The sequence below is a fragment of the Eschrichtius robustus genome, chromosome 7 (assembly GCF_028021215.1).
Source record: "Eschrichtius robustus isolate mEscRob2 chromosome 7, mEscRob2.pri, whole genome shotgun sequence".
NCBI lineage: Eukaryota > Metazoa > Chordata > Mammalia > Artiodactyla > Eschrichtiidae > Eschrichtius > Eschrichtius robustus.
This window is the reverse complement of record NC_090830.1, coordinates 124,120,165-124,140,371: the sequence shown is the minus strand read 5'-3', so window position 1 is coordinate 124,140,371 and position 20,207 is coordinate 124,120,165. Positions and strand designations below refer to the sequence as shown.

Sequence of the window (20,207 nt, the reverse complement as noted above, 5' to 3'; positions counted from 1 at the left end):
TGAGATTTAGTATTTTTTCCTCTAAGGTAAAGTCTAAAAAAAAAAAAAAGATTAAAATGTAAAGCAGGATTCATACCTGATATAAAGCAAGAGAATGCCCATATCTCTGGAGAGGTCCCCTTGATACAGTTCCTACATTCCATATACTGCTTTCTAAATTGTAACTAAAAACAAGAAAAAAAAAAACTTCATAAGCTAAGATTCATTTTCAGTTTTGTAATTTGCATATGCTTTCTTGTATTTAAATATTCATTAAATTCAAAAACAATTAGAATAAACTCATAATTTCATATACCATATTAGAAATTTCTAATAGAGACTCATTCAAGATATACCTAGTCTAAATTAGGATTCAATCATCAGAATGTATAATATACAATAACTTGACTAGGCTATTTATTACCAGAGTTAATTTGTTCTGAACCAGCTGATTAACCTAAACAATAGTGAGCTCCTCTACACTTTTAAAGTCACCTGGGCCTCCTTGTAGCTCCTACCGTAAGGCTTTTTTCTTGCTTTCTTTGCTGCCAATGTCTGACCCCTTCAAGTCTTTGCTCAGCTCTCACCTTTCCCATGAAGCCTACACCACTACATTTGTGACTGCAACTCCCTCCTCTTTGGCATTCCTGATTTGCTTACCCCTGCTACCTATCTTGCTATCTATCTATATCTATATATGAATATATGTGCATATATATAATTTATTTATAATATTCATATTTATCATGCTAATTACATTTTTTTCTAATTGCCTGTCTTTCCTCACTAACTTCACAAAGATGGGATATTCATTATGTCCACTGATAGATCCCAAGTACTAAGCACAAAGTAAGTGTTCAAAACAATTTGCTATGCCCATGAATACATATTAAATCTAATGTCGATGTATAAATGTTCCGTAAAATACTCTCTAATTTAATAGACACTAATACAAAACTTTTATATTATTTACTGAATAATTTGTCTTAAGCATAACATCTACACCTCAATTAAATTCTACTACAGAAGATAAATCAACTTATGACTGACACCATCACTTCTAAAAGCTTTTAAACATCCTTACCTAACAACTAAACCACATTCAGAAAAATGAAAAAATATTCTCTAACCTGTGAAAACAGCAACAAAGTTGCTGATTACTTCTAAACTGATACCTCTAGTTTACTATAAAACTAAATAAACACTGTAACCAAAAGAACCAGGTTTCAGACAAAAAAAAAAAAAATTAAACTACCTGGTTCAAATGGAAAATATATGTTTAGGAGAATATCAAGTAAAATTCATCACTTAATTTAAAATATGCTATTTAACTTGTACAGAACACAAACTTTTAGGATCTCCATGTTTCCTTGACAACCATACTCTGTCTTCACAACTCTACTTCGCAAATACCACAATTTAATCCAAAGTTCTACTTTATTTTCACAACCTTTTCATTTTCATGAATCATAGTTAATTTCCTTTTCTTTTCCACATTTAACTCTCGGTTCCTCAGGTTCTTTGCATATATTAACAATTCATTTTAATCCTACCAACTCTCTTTCAATTCTTTCTACTATATTTTATCCTTCATTTATTGTGTTACAGAATTCTAATCGTTCACTTAAATATTTACCTAAAATTCTTCCTCCCTCTCTCCAGAATTTATTTTATTTTATTTCGTACTTTAATTCCAGTCTTATTCAATCATAGTTTTAAAGCAATCTCCTCTTATACACAGAATTTTTTAATCCCCAAAATTAATAGGACGAATATTTTCAGAAATTGGAGTTTACAGATAAAATACAGAATGCCCAGTTAAACCTGAATCTCAGATAAACAACAATTTTGTAGTATAAGTATGATCCATGCAATATTTGGGACAAAACCAAAAAATAAAATAAAATTACGAGGTCTACGCATACTAAAAAATTATTCACTGTTGATCTAAAATTCAAATTTAACTGTGTGTCCTGTATATTTATCTACTAAATATGGCAACCCTTTTGGGTATACACCTTTATGGTACACTGTCCAGGGTCGGTTCCAACTGGTTGATGCCCAAGTTGCATCAGTTATTACATATTACGAATATCACCCCTGAAAACAACATTGATAATCAAATTATTCTTATTTTCTCTTTTATTCTGTTATTGAATAGTTCATAAAATAAAATTATCAGCTGAAAAAAATCAGATAAAGCTAGCATCCATGCAGTTCTCCTTGTCATCTAATCATGCAAAGGACAATCTCTATTGAGTCAACAGTAAATGCATAACCTATCTTATAATACTGGCACTGTTCTCCCAACAAAAGCTTGTAAAGTAAATGCAAAGTAAAAGTTTAGGTAAATTAAAATTTGCAGAAAAACTGAAAGTACTTTTATATAAGCAATTATACTTCATTCTGAAAAAATAAAAGGTAGCAGTATTCAGAATGCCCAATATAGGCTTGGCCTGGTCTGGGCTTATTTAAAGTTAATATTTTTCTTATTCAGAATTTATTAAAAGCACTCTAGAAAGTTAATGAAATATCTATATAGAACAAACCTATATGCCCAATGACAAATAACTTATTGATACACTGAGTTTATATATTCTCAAATCAGTCCTATGGGGCAAACAGATACTATTACAAAAATAATCATTCATAAATTTGTATATCAATAACATAAGGCATTTAGGATAGTCTTATTACCCAAAAATATCCAGCTTAAAAATTAGACTGTGAAAGTCTGAAAAAAAGAAAAGAAAACTTACTTCAGGACCATTTGGAAAGAACTGTAGTTAAAAGTATATCCACCAATCACCCACATAAATTTCCCATGTAAAACAGCTTTATGGGAAGCCCGACCTACAGAAGGACTGAAGGGTTTAACATTTGGCAGAATCCAGTAAGACTCAGTGGAAGGAACATTCAAAGAACAATCAGGACCTATTTAAAAAAATCAAACAACACAATGCGTTAAACAAAGACCTTAGATTGTGGAAATAGAATACATGGATTAAGAGAATTTAAGAATCCAATGCTCATCGTATTAATAAATATAATGTACATAAATGGTCTGAAATATAACTTACAGGAAAACTCTAAAAGCAAATGTAATGCTTACAGAGGAAAAAATTATACACTCAGATCAGACTTGGATACGTTCAAATAAATAATACAATCTGAAAGAATTACTTAAATGATATAAATTTCAGATTTATTTCAGTATGCTAATAGGATATTAGAAGAGAAAACAATGTACTCAAATCCCACTTCTGTCTCTTACTAAAAGTGTGACCTTGGGAAAGTCTGCTTACCTTTGCCATCATCAAGCCTTCATCTATAAAACAGAAATAACAATCTACCTCCTAAGGATTATTATAAATATTTAATTTCTTAAAGACAGTGGAAATTAAAGCATTCATAAAGTGTAAACTATTAAAGAAATATAAAAATAAAATTACATTTTTTCTTAGCATCATTCTTATTAAGAACAACCAAAATTGGCATCAGTAGAGAGGCTTATTATTCTCAAACAGAAAAAATTATTATGCATAATAAAATAAAAACTATTAATCAGTGCAGGATAACGTAAATACTCCAAGTTTAAAACACTGCCTTTTCCTATCCACGTTCATGATGTTACTCATGAGTCTTGGTTCCTCATCTGTGAAATGTAGCAGGCTAGGCTAGATCAGTGTTTCTCAAACTTCAGTTATGGAAGGAATGCTCCTAAAGGAAATGTATTTTCATCAAATTTAAGGGCTCACAGATTAATTTAATTCTAATGAAACTAATATGCTTAAACAAAAACTAGAAATAAAGTCCTTATGTTTAAAGTTCTTTTATAAATATAAAACCAACATAAACTTATAAATTATGTATATAAACAAACTTATAAAATCATTAAAATTAATTTTTGCTTAAAATGATGGAGGGTGTTGTTCTGCTCAAAGTAAATCATTGGTACTAAGTGGAAAATGATATCAATTCCATAGCACCTTTTTTATGCAACTTTAAGATACCTATATTATTTTGACAACATAATTCTCCCAGCACTTTTCTTTCAATTATCTTTTACAAACCTTTTTTATCCATATAATATGCCATAACATCTGTTGACCTTCACTTATCACAAAAGTATCAGTACTCTTCAATATTCTTTTTAGCCTGCAATAAGGATACTACTTGGTCCTAACTAAATAGTCAACACAAATGCCGGCACTGCAATCAAGTGGCATTTTTACACGATTATGAGATCAATCACTTGATGTTAAGTTTGCTTATATCAAAAAGTTCTGGATTATCACTGAATCACAAAATTTTAAAGCTTCCAAACAGACCCTAATTTCAGAAATATTAGCCTTTACAGTTTTTATTTTCTCATTTGTTCACTCACCCATGCATTCATTCATTCATCTTCCAAGTCCTTTTCAATGCTTACATTCTATGAGTCTGTATTTTTCAGGTACAAATTAGATAGCACCCTAGATTATCTCTTTGATAACAACACAATCTTTTAAATCAAATATAGAAAACTTTATAACTTCTGAGTGAAAAGACTGTGAACTATTCCTTGGTAACCAAAGAAATTAAAGGAACTCACTGGTTTTTGTTTAAAAAAGTTAAACTACAATTCTAAACCACTTAGAACTCATTTAACTCAGGTTGGCCAACAACAGCCCATGAGCAAAATCCAACCCACTACCTGTTTTTGTAATAAAGTTTTTTAAGAACACAGTATGCTCATTCATTTAAGTATTATCTATGGCTACTTTTGCAGTACTCAGCAGAGTTGAGTAGTTGCAACAGATATCATACAATTCCCAAAGCCAAAAATAGTTACTATATGGCCTTCTACAGAAAAGTTTACCAACCTCTAACTTAACTGAAGAGAAATAAGATCATACGGACATTACACATAAGAGGTATACCTAACTGGTCTGAATGCTATATCTTGTTTTCTTAAAAAGAAAAATGTAGATTTATTTTAAATCAGGAATAATAAAGCAAAAAGGGTAAAATGTTAAAAATAGGTTAATCTGGGTAAAGGGCATTTGTATATTCTTTGTACTATTTTTTTTTATTTTAGGTATCTATTCTTTTTTTTAATTTATTTATTTTATTTACTTATTATTTTTGGCTGCATTGGGCCTTCGTTGCTGCGCACAGGCTTTCTCTAGTTGCGGTGAGCGGGGGCTGCTCTTTGTTGCAGTGCGCGGGCTTCTCATTGTTGCGGAGCACGGGCTCTAGGCACGCAGGCGTCAATAGTTGTGGCATGCGGGCTCAGTAGCTGTGGCTCGCAGGCTCTAGAGCGCAGGGCTCTACATGTAATCACAAGTGTCCTTGTAAGAGAGATTTGACTACAGAAGGAGAAATCAATATTACCACTGAAGCAGGATGCTGTGCTCCATGCTTCGGAGATGGAGTAGGGGAAAAGAGCTAATGAATGTAGGGATTGAAACTCTATTACTGGAAAAGTCAAGGATGCAGATTCTTTCTTAAAGCCTCAGAAGGAGTGTGACCCTGAAAACACCTTGATTTGGGCTCAGTGAAACATATTTCAGACTTCTAACCTCCAGAATGGTAAGAGATTAATAAATGTGTGTTAAGACACCAAGTTTGTGGTAATTTGTTACAGCAATTATAGGAAACTAATGCTAATAACTAAATTTATTTTATTTATTAACTTCAGATAAATACTGTTATTTAATACAAGAAATTGGATTTTAGAGATTTTTTAATTTTTACTCTATAATCTAAAATATCTACTTTTCTATGCAAACCAGCAGTCAAATTCTTCCTCTTTGTTACTACCTTATTTTATGTAACTTCTAGCAGTTATTAGAAGGAATGGTCTATAACCAAACTCTACAGATTGTCTTTATTTTACTCTAAATTAATAAGTTTATAAACAGAATGAAAGATTTATGAATATGACTTAAAAGTTTAAGGAAAATTAGATATCTTAATTTGTAGTTTTCTGCACTCATAACTAAAATGATTAAAAATGTAAATTTATAAACTGAATATTAATTTAAAACACAAATAACTATAGAGAACACTTTATACACACAAAGGCTTCACCACCCATTAAATATCATTTAAAGCCATCCAAGATTCCCTTTTTATAAAAACACATCCATGAAAAATCTACCACTTGATTATCTGTCCTGTTATGGAACATCTCTGCATAATTCTCCCTGCATAACTTTTATCAATCAATATGGGAATCTCCTCAAGGTAAGCAGATCACAGCTGTCTTGAAAAAGATGTAATAAACTAATTCACATTACAGTGGGTTTTCATAAAGATTTAATATGCTACCTTTTCCATGGGTTAATCCAAAGAGCATAAATGAATTTCTAATGATGTAACTTTCGGCATTAGTGACAGGCTACTGCGAGACAAATTTTTGAGATTGTTCTACAATCCAAAGTGGAATTATACTCATCCCTCTTAAATTTATACCTCCATCCTCACAATCTCTCTTGAATTCCAGACTCAAAATGAAACTACCTACATGACATTTCCACTTGGATGTCTCGTAATCATCTCAAACTTAACATGTCCAAAACTAAAATCTTGATTTTTTTTCCCTTCCAAATCTGCTCCTTCACCAGTGTTTACCATCTCAGTAAACGGCACTTCCATTTACCCAGTTGCTCAGGGCAAAGATCTTGGAGCTATTCATGGGTTCTCTTTTTCTCCCACACCCATATCCAACAAATCCTGGACTGACATTCATTACGTATGCAGGAATACAGCCTTTCCAACTGTTAAAACATGGAAATGCTTCACTGATTGTTAAGTAGATGCTGCTGCAGGTACCAGGCCTTCCCCTTCCCAGTTCCCCTTGCCCCTCTTGAGATAATCCAGACTCTCCGCAAAAGACAACTAAAGGGGTAATGCCTGGCACAGCATGGCTCATCCAGGATCCTGCCCCAGTCCTAAAGTCAGCACCAGGTTTGATTGGTTGGTGTCTAAGTGTCTGTACCTTACCAATTATAAACATTTTTAAATTCGATCACCTCTACCAGGCTCTAAACACTGTTCCTTTCCTTTCCAACTACCATCCTAGTACAAGCCACCATCCAATCTCACCTGGACTATTGCAATAGTCTCCAAACTGGTCTCCTTATTTCCATTCTTGCTCCCTTCCTATCACATTCAACTCTCCACAATGCAACCAGAACGATTAAAAATATAAATCTACTCTTATCATTTCCCTACTCAAAATCTTTCAATGATTTCCCACCACACTAAAAATAAAAATCCTTAACATGGCCCACAACTCTTACATGACTGGCCTCAGTATCCACTTACTGCATGAATGAATGAATGAATGAATGAATGAAAGAAAATAACCTTGGAGCCATAAAAGATTAAGAGCAAGAGCTATGAAGTCACACCTCGCTTTCCAACATATTAGCTATGAAACCTTGGACGAATTAACTTCTCTAAACTTCAGTTTAATCATGGAGATTATACGTAGAAGAACATAGGATTCTGTGAAAATAAAATAAGATTGAATGAGATTGTACTTAATATTAAATACTATAATGAAACCTTCATAATAGTAATGTTATTACTATTATGAAGTCCATCCTCTCATTTTAATATACAAGGAAACCAAGTATAATTAAGTCTACAGGCAAAGTATGTTAATGAAGCCTAGCATTATTAGGTATAGTAAATATACATGCCAAAAGAAAACAGTAAAATTACAACTAAAAATTTCTATAATCAGAGGTAAATACAATTGAGAAATAATTGCAAAGGACAAAACCTAGAATAAAGAAAGTACTACAAAGTTTTGAAAGTTTCTCCAAAGCAATTCCAGAACTACTGAATTATATTCTTTCTTCCTTCCCAAAGTAGTCTATTTTGCACTGGAAAAGTTTTTCTAAGGGACTCTATCTCTGTTTTGATACTGGAAATCAGTACAAAATTTTTATTTGCTTTATATAAATTAATTTTATAAAATAACTTTTCTTCCATAAAGAAGGATAAAAATTTAAAGTCTTCAAGTGAGTTTAACAGCAATTCCCTGAATAGTACCTCTAGTGTAGTGTATCAGCTAGATTTCTTTTGTTGTAAGCCACAGAAACTACTTTTGGCTAGGTTAAGGAAAAATGGATATTTGTTGAAAAAACATGGGGAAATTCAAAGAATTTTTTAAAAGAGGCTGAAAAACCAAGCTTAAAACAGACAGGTATCTGGATTTATCATCCCATCAAGACTACTCTCAATGAGTGAAAGGCAATTTCCCACAAAGAAACTGGACTGCTAATAGGAAAGGAAAAGTATGCTGAGAAGAAGATTTGAAGAGAGGTACATGTAACTTACTGTAATCACTCCAGAAATAGTCTTATGATCATATTGAATCTGAAGTTCTCCACAATAAAAGGTAAAATGAGACAACATCATTGCAAGAGTCCTATCTTCTAACCTCATCAGAAAATTTTGATTTTGTTTCAGTATCCAAAGTATTCTAAACATTTTCTAGGCCCATAAAACCAATCTCCAAAGGACAGTTATCAATTTTAGTGTATTTTAAATGTCCACAGCTGTCCTGACAATATCCTAATTTTACAGAACAATGAATTTGTGAGTGGTAATCACTACACCAGATCTGTTCCAAGAATACTTGGTTCTCACAGTTTAGGTCAATGATGTGATTACAGTATGGAAAGGAACTGCCCTTCTGTTAGCAAAGATCAGTGCTTTCCAATTATTATTTTTGAGTTGTGAAAGGCTTGAAAACAAAGCTTTATAGACTGGTTCTGATTAGTTGAAAATGACAAATACAGAGATAGCTGGGATTGAAAGCAGGACTTGTTTATCCCACCTATCTAAGTCAGAGGCAATAAAGTAAGTGGTTGTAAATATTTCAACATTAGGTAACCTTCCGCAAGGAAGGAACCTATGTCTAGCACAGGATATTCTGTGAATTTTGTTGTAACCCACAGCTCAGCCCTTTGTTCTATTCTCTCTCTCTACACTCCCTTCCCTCATGATCTCATCTGATCTCATGGCTTTAAGTATCATCAACCATTTCCAATTTAACATTTTTAAGCCAAGCAGCCCCAAACTGTACAGACCTCTCTCCACTAAACTCCAACTGCCTTTTCAACATCTCCTCGTAGATGTCTAAAAGACATCTCAAATGTAACATGCCAAATTCAAACTGATCTTCCTCCTAAAATCTTCCTCATGTCAACTGATGACAACTCTATCTTACCCTAAGGTCAAAAAAATCTTCAAGTCATCCTTGACTCTTTTCTTTCTCCCATCCCCCATATCCAATGCATCAACAAATCCTATTAACCCTGTTTTTAAATCACATTCAGTATTAAGCAATTCTTACCTTCTTTGCTGCCTGCCCACACTACTATCATTTCTCATCTAGATTATAATTATAGTAGTGGTCTCTTAACTCGTACTCTGCTTTCGTAGTCTATTCTCAATATAGAAGTCAACAGGAACCTTTTAAAACTAAGTCAGATTATATCAATCACCTGCTCAAAATTCTACAATGGCTCCCCATTTCACTTAGGGTAAAAGTCAAAATCCTTCCAATGGCCTACAACACTAAGGCTTAGCTCATCTAGCTCCATTCCTCACAAACCTCCATCACTCCAGCACCTTACCTCCATATCCCCGATCATCTCCTTGCTCTGTAGCTTCTCTGAGCTCACATCTGACAACCTGCCCCTCAGTGATTCAATTCCAGGCACACTGGCCTTTTGCTGGCCCTCACACACACCAGGCATGTTCCTGCCTTAGGGCCTTTGCCAATGGCTATTCCCTCTGCCTGAAATGCCCTTCTCCTAAATATCTATATAGCTAACTCCCTCACTTGCTTCAAGTCTTTACTCAAATGTCACCTTCTCAATAAGGCCTAACCTGATCATTTTATTTAAAATTGTTAACTCCCATCCCTAGATCCATCTATCCCCTCCTTCTCAGCTCCACCTTATTTTTCCATTACACTTATCCCTTTCTAAAATATTGTATGTATAATATATATGTTATGTTGATTATCTATGGTCTGTCTCTCTTAGCTTGAATGTAAGATCCACAAGGATCTTTACTTTCTTTGTTCCGTGATGTATTCAAAGGTCCTAGAATAGTACCTACAGGCACTTGGAAGAAGCTCTAAAATTTTTGTTACATAAAATGAACAAAAATAAATGAATGAATTAGTAAATAAAGCTTGTTATATATACATCCTCAGTACTATTTTTATTTTTAAACAACTTTTCAAGTAGCTGAGGAATAAAAACTTATTGCCTCTTGCAAAAAGTTGGATTTGCTGTTTTTGCTAGGTGGGGAAAATGAACAAAAAGAGAAGAATTTAATCTAGCACATTATCTGTTGCTTGTCTCTCCACAGAGTTAAATAGAGAGATCACGTTCATTATTATTAAATTTCTAAAGGAAAACGTAAGCTATGCTGTGGATTTCTTTAAAGCAACCTATAGTCTCATGTGTACTTAAACACACTATCCTAAAGTAACTAACTCTGTCCTAATATGTTATATGACTAACCCAGAAAAAAAAATAATGTATGATAAAATATTCATGGATCTGAGCTAAAAGATTTTATATTTTTCTAAAACAAACAAAATCATCAAGTTTTTACAACCTGAATAATGCCATGGAGTCTAAGTGTGTGCTCTGGTAGTCAATACTGCCACCCAATGGCAAATGCTAAAATCTAAAACCAAAGGACTGAAAGAAAATAACTGACCAGATGCTCAAATTCAAATGTTTCCCTCAATATTTAAAATTATGCTTTATATATCAAGTAAATTGCATAAGTTATTGAAGTACTAGTCTTCTAAAACATCTATACTTAAATGTCCACATATCACTAAACCAGCAACTAATACATTTCTAATTCATTCATTCAACAACAACAACAACAAAATTTGAGCGCCTACTACACAACAGGCACTACAGAAGATGCTGTGGGCATAAAGGTGATCAAAACATAGTCATTCTTAACTTCATGGAGTTTGTATTCCAGTAGGAAAGATAATAAAGAATCACACAAACATAAATGTGATAAAAGCTATAAATTTAAAAGATAGGGTCCTATGGAAGCACGTGGGGGGATGTGACCCAGTCTTAGAATGTTAAGGGGTGAGGGTGTTGTAGGGGGAAGTGCAGAAATAAGAAAGGCCTTGAAATATTTAGGGACAAAGAACATTCAAGGAACTGAGATAAATCCAAAGTGTAACTTTCAATAAAGAATCGGAAACACTATGAAAAACTATCAAATTACCTGATTTACATATTAAGATACTGTCTTTTAATCAATCATCTAAAGGCTGAAAACAACCAACTTCAATCCTTACATGAAAACAGCGTCTGAACCGCACTGAAAAGGAACACTGAATATCTATAAAGAATATCCTGAAGACATGTAAAAGGACTGAACGATAGGATTGAACAGGGCATTCTGGAATAGGAAAGGACCGGGGACAAATTTTAAATGGCTAAGCAATGGTCTTGTATATAAAACCTGGTAACCTGTTTTTCATCTCTATAAAACAGGCGGAAAATGTTTTGTTGTAATAGATTAAGAAAAGAATTGTACCCTGAAGTCTGCTCGTTTATCTTTTCAACCTGTCTACTCCTACCATCTATTCCACATTGCAAAGTTTTTCTGAGTAGGCATGAGAGAACTATTCAGCCCATTCCTTGTCAATTATGGCAACAATCTACACTTTAAAATACTTTATTTGGATTTTTTAATTTATTTAGAAGATTCCAATCATTTGAACCCCCTTCCTAGTTTGGGAAAATCTCTCACTGTGTGAATTTTGTTCAGAAACAGAATCCTTTCCCACTACACAATTCAGAAAAATTAAATTGTCTATTTCTATATCTCAAGGCAGCCAAGCAAGGTATGGATAAGACCTAAGTTTAGCCAAGTAGATTTTACTAAGCAGACCTTCAAATCTTCAAAAGTGATACAAAGATGTGGGGAGAATTTAGAATTTTTTCTACCCAAGCCTGTAGCATACAGTATCCACAGTAAAGACACCAGTGGTGGTACCCCAGGGTCCAGTGGCAGTAACAGGAATATCCTAATCAAACTTTCCTGTGGCTTCATCTTTGCTGGGAACCAATCCACCTAGCCTTCTGTTACACCTACCCCTTTCTAACCAAGGTTTTTCCAGCCTTCCCATCTCCTTTGTGAGCTACCCAATATCCTTTTGTATTAGTCGGATTACAGGTTTAGAGAACAAAAAATAAGTTGCTTAAAAAAACTAAAAGTTAATTCCTCTCTCATAAAACATTCTAGAGGCAAATGGGCGAGTGCTACTGCTTACTACAGTTACTGCCATTTACCAGCCATTGGAAAAGATCTCAATGATGTAAAATTCCCACACAGCACTTCCACTCACATCCTACTTACCTAAACTTAGCACAATAACCATACTAAACACAAGGAAGGCGGAAAAATGTGGTATGTAGCTGAAGACCATGTGCTGAGCTAAAAACTCAGTCAATTCTATCACTGATATTCTATCAATATCTATCAAAAGAAGGGAAGAATGAATGCTGGGAGATAGTGGTCCCTGACATACTTTCCAATAACTGCCTTTTCGGCTCAGATAAGCCAGAACTGTTTCTGTTGCTTACAATCAAATCAAAGACTTCTAGTGGTTCCAATTTTTTAAAGTTATGTAAGAGAGAAACCTGGAGCCACTCTGATTAGGGAGTTGACGGGGGTCGGGGGGTGGGAACACACCGTATCTGAGAGTCTGCTTTGAAAATTAATGTTCTACTGTATTATTTACATATGAACATAAATCCAATTTATTATCTCTTGATTTTCATGCCTTTTAAAAATTCCTCAGGACTTCCCTGGTGGTCCAGTAGTTGAGAATCCGCGCTTCCACTGGAGGGGACACAGGTTCAATCCCTGATAGGGGAACTAGGATCCTGCATGCCACGTGGTGTGGCCAAAAAAAAAAAAAATCCTCATCTATCCCAACATTTGGAAGCCATCTTAAAAGAAAAAATGCTCTTCAAAGTTGTCTTTTTCCCTCCTGTGACTTATTAAGACTTAAATTTTATTAAGTGAAAGATGTCACAGAAGCAGATGAATCCACACAGGTCTCTACCCTTTAAGTAATCTATTTGATATGTATATATCATTGTCTTTGAAAACTATACATTATAACAAAATTAAACATTATACAATAAACTTGTGTGCTTTTCAAAATGTTGCACTAGCATTTTCTATATTCTTTACTATTTCAGCTTTTGGTTGTTACAAGTGCTCTCCACAGAAAAAGGGGGACGGTTGACTTTAATGGTGCCCTCTAGTCTTAAAATATACTCCTATTGCCTAAAACAGTAAAAAGGTGAAAGCAGATGGTTAAGGAAGAAACACTTAGATGAGAAAGTTAAGGGGGAAAAAAGTATAGTAATGGCTAAGCAAAACTCTTAGGAGATGTTACATAGAAAAACTAAATTTGGAAAACAAGGAGATGTGAAGCCTAGGTGGGACAAGCACTAGAGAAATGCGAGGAAGGGGATTCAAGGCTTAACAAAAATCTAGGCTTTTCCTCTGGATTCTCTCAATAAAATCTCAGTTTCTAGAAAACAACATTTATTTTCTTTTTATATACTAGCACAGAACCAAACAGAGTAAGTAAAATTAACCAACATAAATGGATAAAATATAATGAAGGTAGCAACAATCTGTTATTCTTAACCCGAAGAATCCAGTTCCAAATAACACATTACAAAAAAACTGCCAGACTCTGAATCTCATACAGATTGCCTCCTCAGCTCTCATTTCAAGTATCTCCAGTTCTTTGATCATTCCTCAGATGCCCTAGAAACAAATCTCTCTCTCCATTTCCCCTCAATGATTTCTCCCATTCCATATATCTAAAATTAAAACCTAGTGATATAGTCAACAATCCCACCTACTTTAAAAGCTATGCTTCCTTAGATATAGAATCAGGAGTCAGTTTAGAGGCTCAAAGAAACCAATCTGCACATCATCTGTCTTGAAAGACGCACAATATCCATTTCACCAAACACTACCCATAAAACATTCATATCAATTCAGAGATGAATTATTTAATTACAAAGAATTAATAGTGGTATAAAAATGTATCTGATTTCTGTATATTTTATAATAAAGCACTTTAACATTATTCTCATTTTTTTAAATATATGTGTACATGCATATATATGTGTTAATACATATATATATATAAACTTATTCATATTATCACTTTGCTTTAAAAGTAAACAAACCCAGCATTTGCTTCCCCATTTTCATTTGCTTATAGACATTTAAGAGCCAGGAATTTTTATGATTTCAGGCACTCCTGACAAGAATAATAAAATGTGAAATGCTGATAAACAAAAGCCAGAAAAACAAAAGATAATATTTTCAACCAGATACATATTACAAAACCTCCAGAAAATAAAGCATTTTAAAGAAGAACTACTAAAAGGAAGTAAAGAACAAAAAAGGACAGAGCTGCTCATAGAGAGTATTATACAAATATATCCCTCTTTTGCTTTCAAGACTGTTAGAATGAGATGGGGACTAATAGCAGATGAAGACCAGTCAGAAAAACGCCATGCGTATAAGCTATACTTCTATCTCTCAGGCCTTAATTTAAATATATTCTTGGTGTACTATTCTCTCCATAGAAAAGGACGTTATTTTAGTTTCAAGACTGAAACGGAAACAAAAAGATACCTCAAGGCACTTTTTAAGGGAAGAAAGGTCATGATTTATTAAAATAGCCACTCAACAAAATATATGCCTCATATATATAATTAAAAACACTGAGAAATTTGTATCTGTCATAATCATAGTAGGAAATCAAATTCAATTCAATAAGAAATCACTGGTATTTCATATGGTTGGAGCAACTAATTTTTTAATGAAATAACATGGGTTTAAAATGGGCATAATTTATGGAAAGCCTAAAATAATTCCTCTAAATAAGTACTCAGCACACTCAGTAACATTTTTTCTAACTTGTCTCAAGAATGTTGAATATGAAACCATTCTCTTTGGTTTTTACTTTAGACAGCTCTGGTAGGAACTATTGCTACTACTGTTACACTGTATTATAATAACACATGATCATGTAACTTTGGATTATGTATTTCTTGAGTCAAAGTTCCCCCATCAACAGGATTAATACACTGGCACAAAGTAAGCTCTCAATACGTAAATATAACCTGCACAAAGCAAGTTCTGGGTGGGTAAGTATATGGATAACTAGGACCTATCTCTTCATTAAATTCCACAATGACAAGATTTACGATTTTATACCCAAATACTTAAGTAATAAGCTAAAACTCTTCAATGCAGTCTAAAATTAATCTTTAATAATATATTTATAAAAATTGTTTAGAAATTCTTCCCCAATTCTTCTCATTGCTTTTGCAATAAGCAGCTGTAAAACATCTAAACTTTTAAAAATACTCTATGTTCTTTTAAAACATAGCCACAAGAGGTCAGTCTTTCCCAAGAAACAAGTTTGACATAGTCCAGTACCTTCCCAGATGAGCATCAATTTTTGCAATATACTATTTATATTATCCATTATAAATCAAATTTGAATGTACCACGTGTTAATTTCAGCCACGTCACCAAATCTTTGGGAACTCAACAAAAAATTAAAGAAGATCATGATGACCACACGTCTACAATTTAAAGAGTTTCATATACAACTTCACTTGATTCTCAAAATAGCACGTAGAAAAAATCTTTACTGATTTTATTTGTGAAGAAGCAAGCTATTAAGAAGTTGACTGTTACTGAAATTCTAAAAATAAAACAAACACATGAGATTTGGGTGTGTAAACTACAGCAAAACAAATGAGTGTAGAATTTGTATTAATATATTAGATACATAAATCAATGTTTCAAAAGCCACTTACCTTGCCAACTATCATTGCAGACGCACAGCTTTTCTCCTGTTAGGTCACAGTAACCATGATCTGGACTGCCGCAATTGGCTTTACAGTAAGGAATGTCACAAGCTTCACCCTTCCAGTATTTATCACACTCACAATATACTCTACTTGGAACAGAGACACTAGTTGTACACTTCCCATGACCAGAGCAATTGTTAGGACAAGAATTGATTCTGTAAAATATAATTCATATATATTCAAATTCAAGATAACTGAAAAAGAACTTTGGCTAATATTTTGTTAACTTTATAATTTTTATGTTGTGTCTACGTGCTTCATTTAACGCAATTTTACAATGCGACTTCAATTCTTTACTCTGTACCTTTTAAACCCTAAAGCAATTCAGTTACACACATTTGTAATTGGCCTCAGTTCATTCAATGAGTTTACTCTGCTACCAAGACTACATACTCAACATCTGCAGGATCTATACAGTTCCAAGCACACTGTTTTGTAAAGACTTAAGCACTCAACTGCTTTGAATATATATTTCACAGAAAAAAATTAAATTCATGAATACCTGAAACAATATAAGAAGCCAAGATTTAAACTGGTTATATAATACTTAAACAGCATGCTATCACCTATACACTGTTATGGAAGTAAAAGGATATTTACCAAGTTTTATTTTAAGGCTCTCTAACTGATTATATTCTACTATATATTTATTCTCCCTTGTGTAAATTCTTGATATAAATAAATCCTATAATAAATTGCTGATTCAAGAATATTTAGAATATTTTATTCCTCTTGAAAAATTCTCTGGTTATCATTCTCTACGTTCCTGAAGAAAATAAACCAAAAAAAAATGTATCAAGTTCCTCTGTGGCCATTCTTAATGAAAGCAACTGAAAGCATCTCTGGCTAATTCACTTCACCCTTGGACTTTCAGATATAAAAATGTATATAGAGTCTACACAATAGATGCTCAATAAATACTATTTTCTAATTTTAGAGAAGACAGTGGTATATAGCCACTTACCTTATCTCCTAAGCCTCAATTTCCTCATGTGTAAAATGGGAAAAATACCCATTTGACAGAACTGATGAGAAGAGAATTAAAGAATATAATATATATAAAGCATCCAGTACAGTCTTTGGAATACAGAAGGACTATGAAAACTCAGCTCTCATTCACTCTCCAAATTAGCTATAAAATACCTTGGAGCACAGTAGGGCAGATGAGGGCTCCCTGCAATCCTACACATCTGTTATTACCAGTAAAGTTACTCTAAGTTTGTATAATATATTTACTTAACCGTTTTCCAAAAATTTTTAATTTTGTAATTAATTTTTAACCAAACTTAACTTGTTACTATAGTGTCCTGAGACTTAGAAACTATCCTATACAAGCTTGGACAGTATTTTGGGATATATTACTAAAATTTTATGTCACTTAGGAAGAGATGCTATATATTTTGGAATTTAACACACTAGCCTGCTCCTGGTATATAAGACATTTATAAAAACAAACAATAAACTCTTCTATGTCAAATTATAAGAATCGTTACAATATGAATTTTTTTGAAAAAATACTTACGAGTAAAAAATGTTGAAGCCAGTTAGATTATATGCAGCATCACTAAAAAAATGTAACAGTGCATAGCCAGACGTTGTAACAACTTCAGGCACAGTTTCATTTCCCCTTATTTCAGGGACTATCAAACCACTGTAAGAGAGCAAAATTGAACACTCTGTATATTAATGTACATATGACAGTTAATCACACAAAATTTACTCAAAATATTCTTGTCAGAATCACTAAGTATCTACATTAGAATGGGCAACTAGAAGAATAAATCTAAAATGAGTTCCTAGCCATTTCTCACCAATTAGCTCTGCTACTGTTGCCAACAGACTAACATCTACTCTCATGCCACCATATTCCTTTTTCTCTTCTCACCATTTGGACTGCAACATCCCATTTCTTCCTTTTGGCCTGCCATCCATCCTGTCACAATACTATAGGGTGATCATTAACTTAAGTCATATGTAAACCTTCATTTAAAGCCACCTTGGAGAAGAATTAATAGAGTTAAAATGTCCATACTACCCAAAGCAATCTACAGATTCAATGCAACCCTTATCAAAATACCCATGACATTTTTCACAGAACTGGAACAAATAATCCTAAAATTTGTATGGAACCACAAAAGACCCTGAATAGCCAAAGCAATCTTGAGAAAAAAGAACAAAGCTGGAGGTATCACCCTCCCTGACTTCAGACTATACTACAAAGCTACAGTAATCAAAACAGTAAGAGTACTAGCACAAAAACAGACACATAGATCAATGGAATAGAATAGAGAACTGAGAAATAAACCCATGCACTTATGGTCAATTAATCTATGACAAAGGAGGCAAGAATATACAATGGAGAACAGCTAGACTCTTCAACAAATGGTGCTGAGAAAACTGGACAGCTCCATGTAAAACAATGAGATCAGAACATGCCTTCACACCATATACAAAAATAAACTCAAAATGGATTAAAGACCTAAATGTAAGACCAGAAACCATACAACTCCTGGAAGAAAACATAGGCAGAACACTCTTTGACATAAGTTGTAGCATTATTTTTTGGATCTTGTCTCCTCAAGCAAGGGAGACAAAAGCAAAACTAAACAAATGGGACCTAATCAAACTTAAAAGCTTTGGCACAGCAAAGGAAACCATCAACAAAATGAAAAGACAACCTTGCTGTATGGGAGGAGATATTTGCAAGTGATATGTCTGATAAGGGGTTAATGTCCAAAATATATACAGAGCTCATACAACTCAACATCAAAAACAACAACAACAACAAAAAACACCTTGTTTAAAAAATGGGCAGAAGACATGAATAGACATTTTTCCAAAGAAGACATACAGATGGCCAACAGGCATGTGAAAAGATGCTCAACATCACTAATTATCAAGGAAATGCAAATCAAAACCACAATGAGACATCACCCCCCCACCTGTCAGAATGGCTGTCATCAAAAAGACAACATAATGAATGTTGGGGAGGATGTGAAGAAAAGGGAACCCTCGTGCATTCTTGATGGGAATATAAATTGGTGCAGCCACTATGGAAAACAGTACAGAGGTTTCTCAAAAAATTAAAAACAGAACTACCATGTGATCTAGCAATTCTATTCCTGGGTATATATCCAAAGAAAATGAAAATACCAATTCAAAAAGATATATGCACCCCAATGTTCTTAGCAGCATTATTACAAAGCCAAGATATGGAAGCAACCTAAGTGTCCACCAAGAAATGAATGGATAAAGAAGATATGGTACACACACACACACACACACACACACACAAATGGAATATTACTCAGCCATAAAAAGAATGAAATTTTGCCATGTGCAGCAACATGGATGGACCTGGGGGGTATTACGCTTAGTGAATTAAGTCAGACAGAGAAAGACATATACTATATGTTTTCACTTATATGTGGAATCTAAAAAATAAAACAAACAAATGAATATAACAAAACAGAAACAGAGTCACAGATACAGGGAACAAACTAGTGGCTACCAGTGGGGAGAGAGGTGGCGGAGGGAACAAGATAGGGGAAGAGGATCAAGAGGTACAAAGTACTGAGTATAAATAAGTAAGATACAAGGATGTAATTACAGCACAGAGAATATAGCCAATATTTCATAATAACTTTAAATGGAGTATAATCTATATAAAAATATCAAATCACTATGTGGTACACCTGAAACTACTATAATATTGTAAATCAACTATACTTCAATTAAATAAATAAAATAAAATAAAACCACCTTGGTACTCTAACAAGTGACCTTACAGCCTTACTTTTCCCCACTAGTTGCAAATTCTCATGAAGCTAGATAGAACATTCCACATCAGCTAAGTGACTACAATGCTACTCTAATTAAAGTTGTACATTTCCAATACACTAATCTAAGTATTTTAGTTCATCTTAAAATACACACTTTTTATATTTCTTTAGAATTTTGCATACTTATGCAAATTACATTAATATATAATTATTCCAAAAGACAATATTACTCATACACACACAAAAGAAAATGAAGTTTGTGGGGAGAAATATAAATGTATAAAAGCAGGAGTTCTAAATTAATAACTGGTACTTCTCCCTTTTCAACCCTACTTGTTCATGGGGGAAAACTATGTATCTTCATTTATTTATACATACTATCCTCTCTAAATCTATGAAAGCACAAAATCTGAGAAAGAAAAGAAGCTGCTAACAACAAATTACATTACTCAAAATAGTC

General features: G+C 33.4%; 1 protein-coding gene across 2 annotated transcripts in view; it reads right to left on the bottom strand.

Moving 5' to 3' along the window:
- Window positions 1-20,207, bottom strand: part of ATRNL1 (attractin like 1) — a 684,787-nt gene that overhangs the window by 633,460 nt on the left and 31,120 nt on the right. For both annotated transcript variants that reach the window (XM_068549055.1, XM_068549056.1), the window contains 4 exons: window positions 17,488-17,616; window positions 15,912-16,120; window positions 2,739-2,913; window positions 77-164 (listed from right to left, as the gene is read on the bottom strand). In XM_068549055.1, the coding sequence (XP_068405156.1) occupies window positions 77-164; window positions 2,739-2,913; window positions 15,912-16,120; window positions 17,488-17,616 (601 nt within the window). The remainder of the gene's footprint in view (window positions 1-76; window positions 165-2,738; window positions 2,914-15,911; window positions 16,121-17,487; window positions 17,617-20,207) is intronic.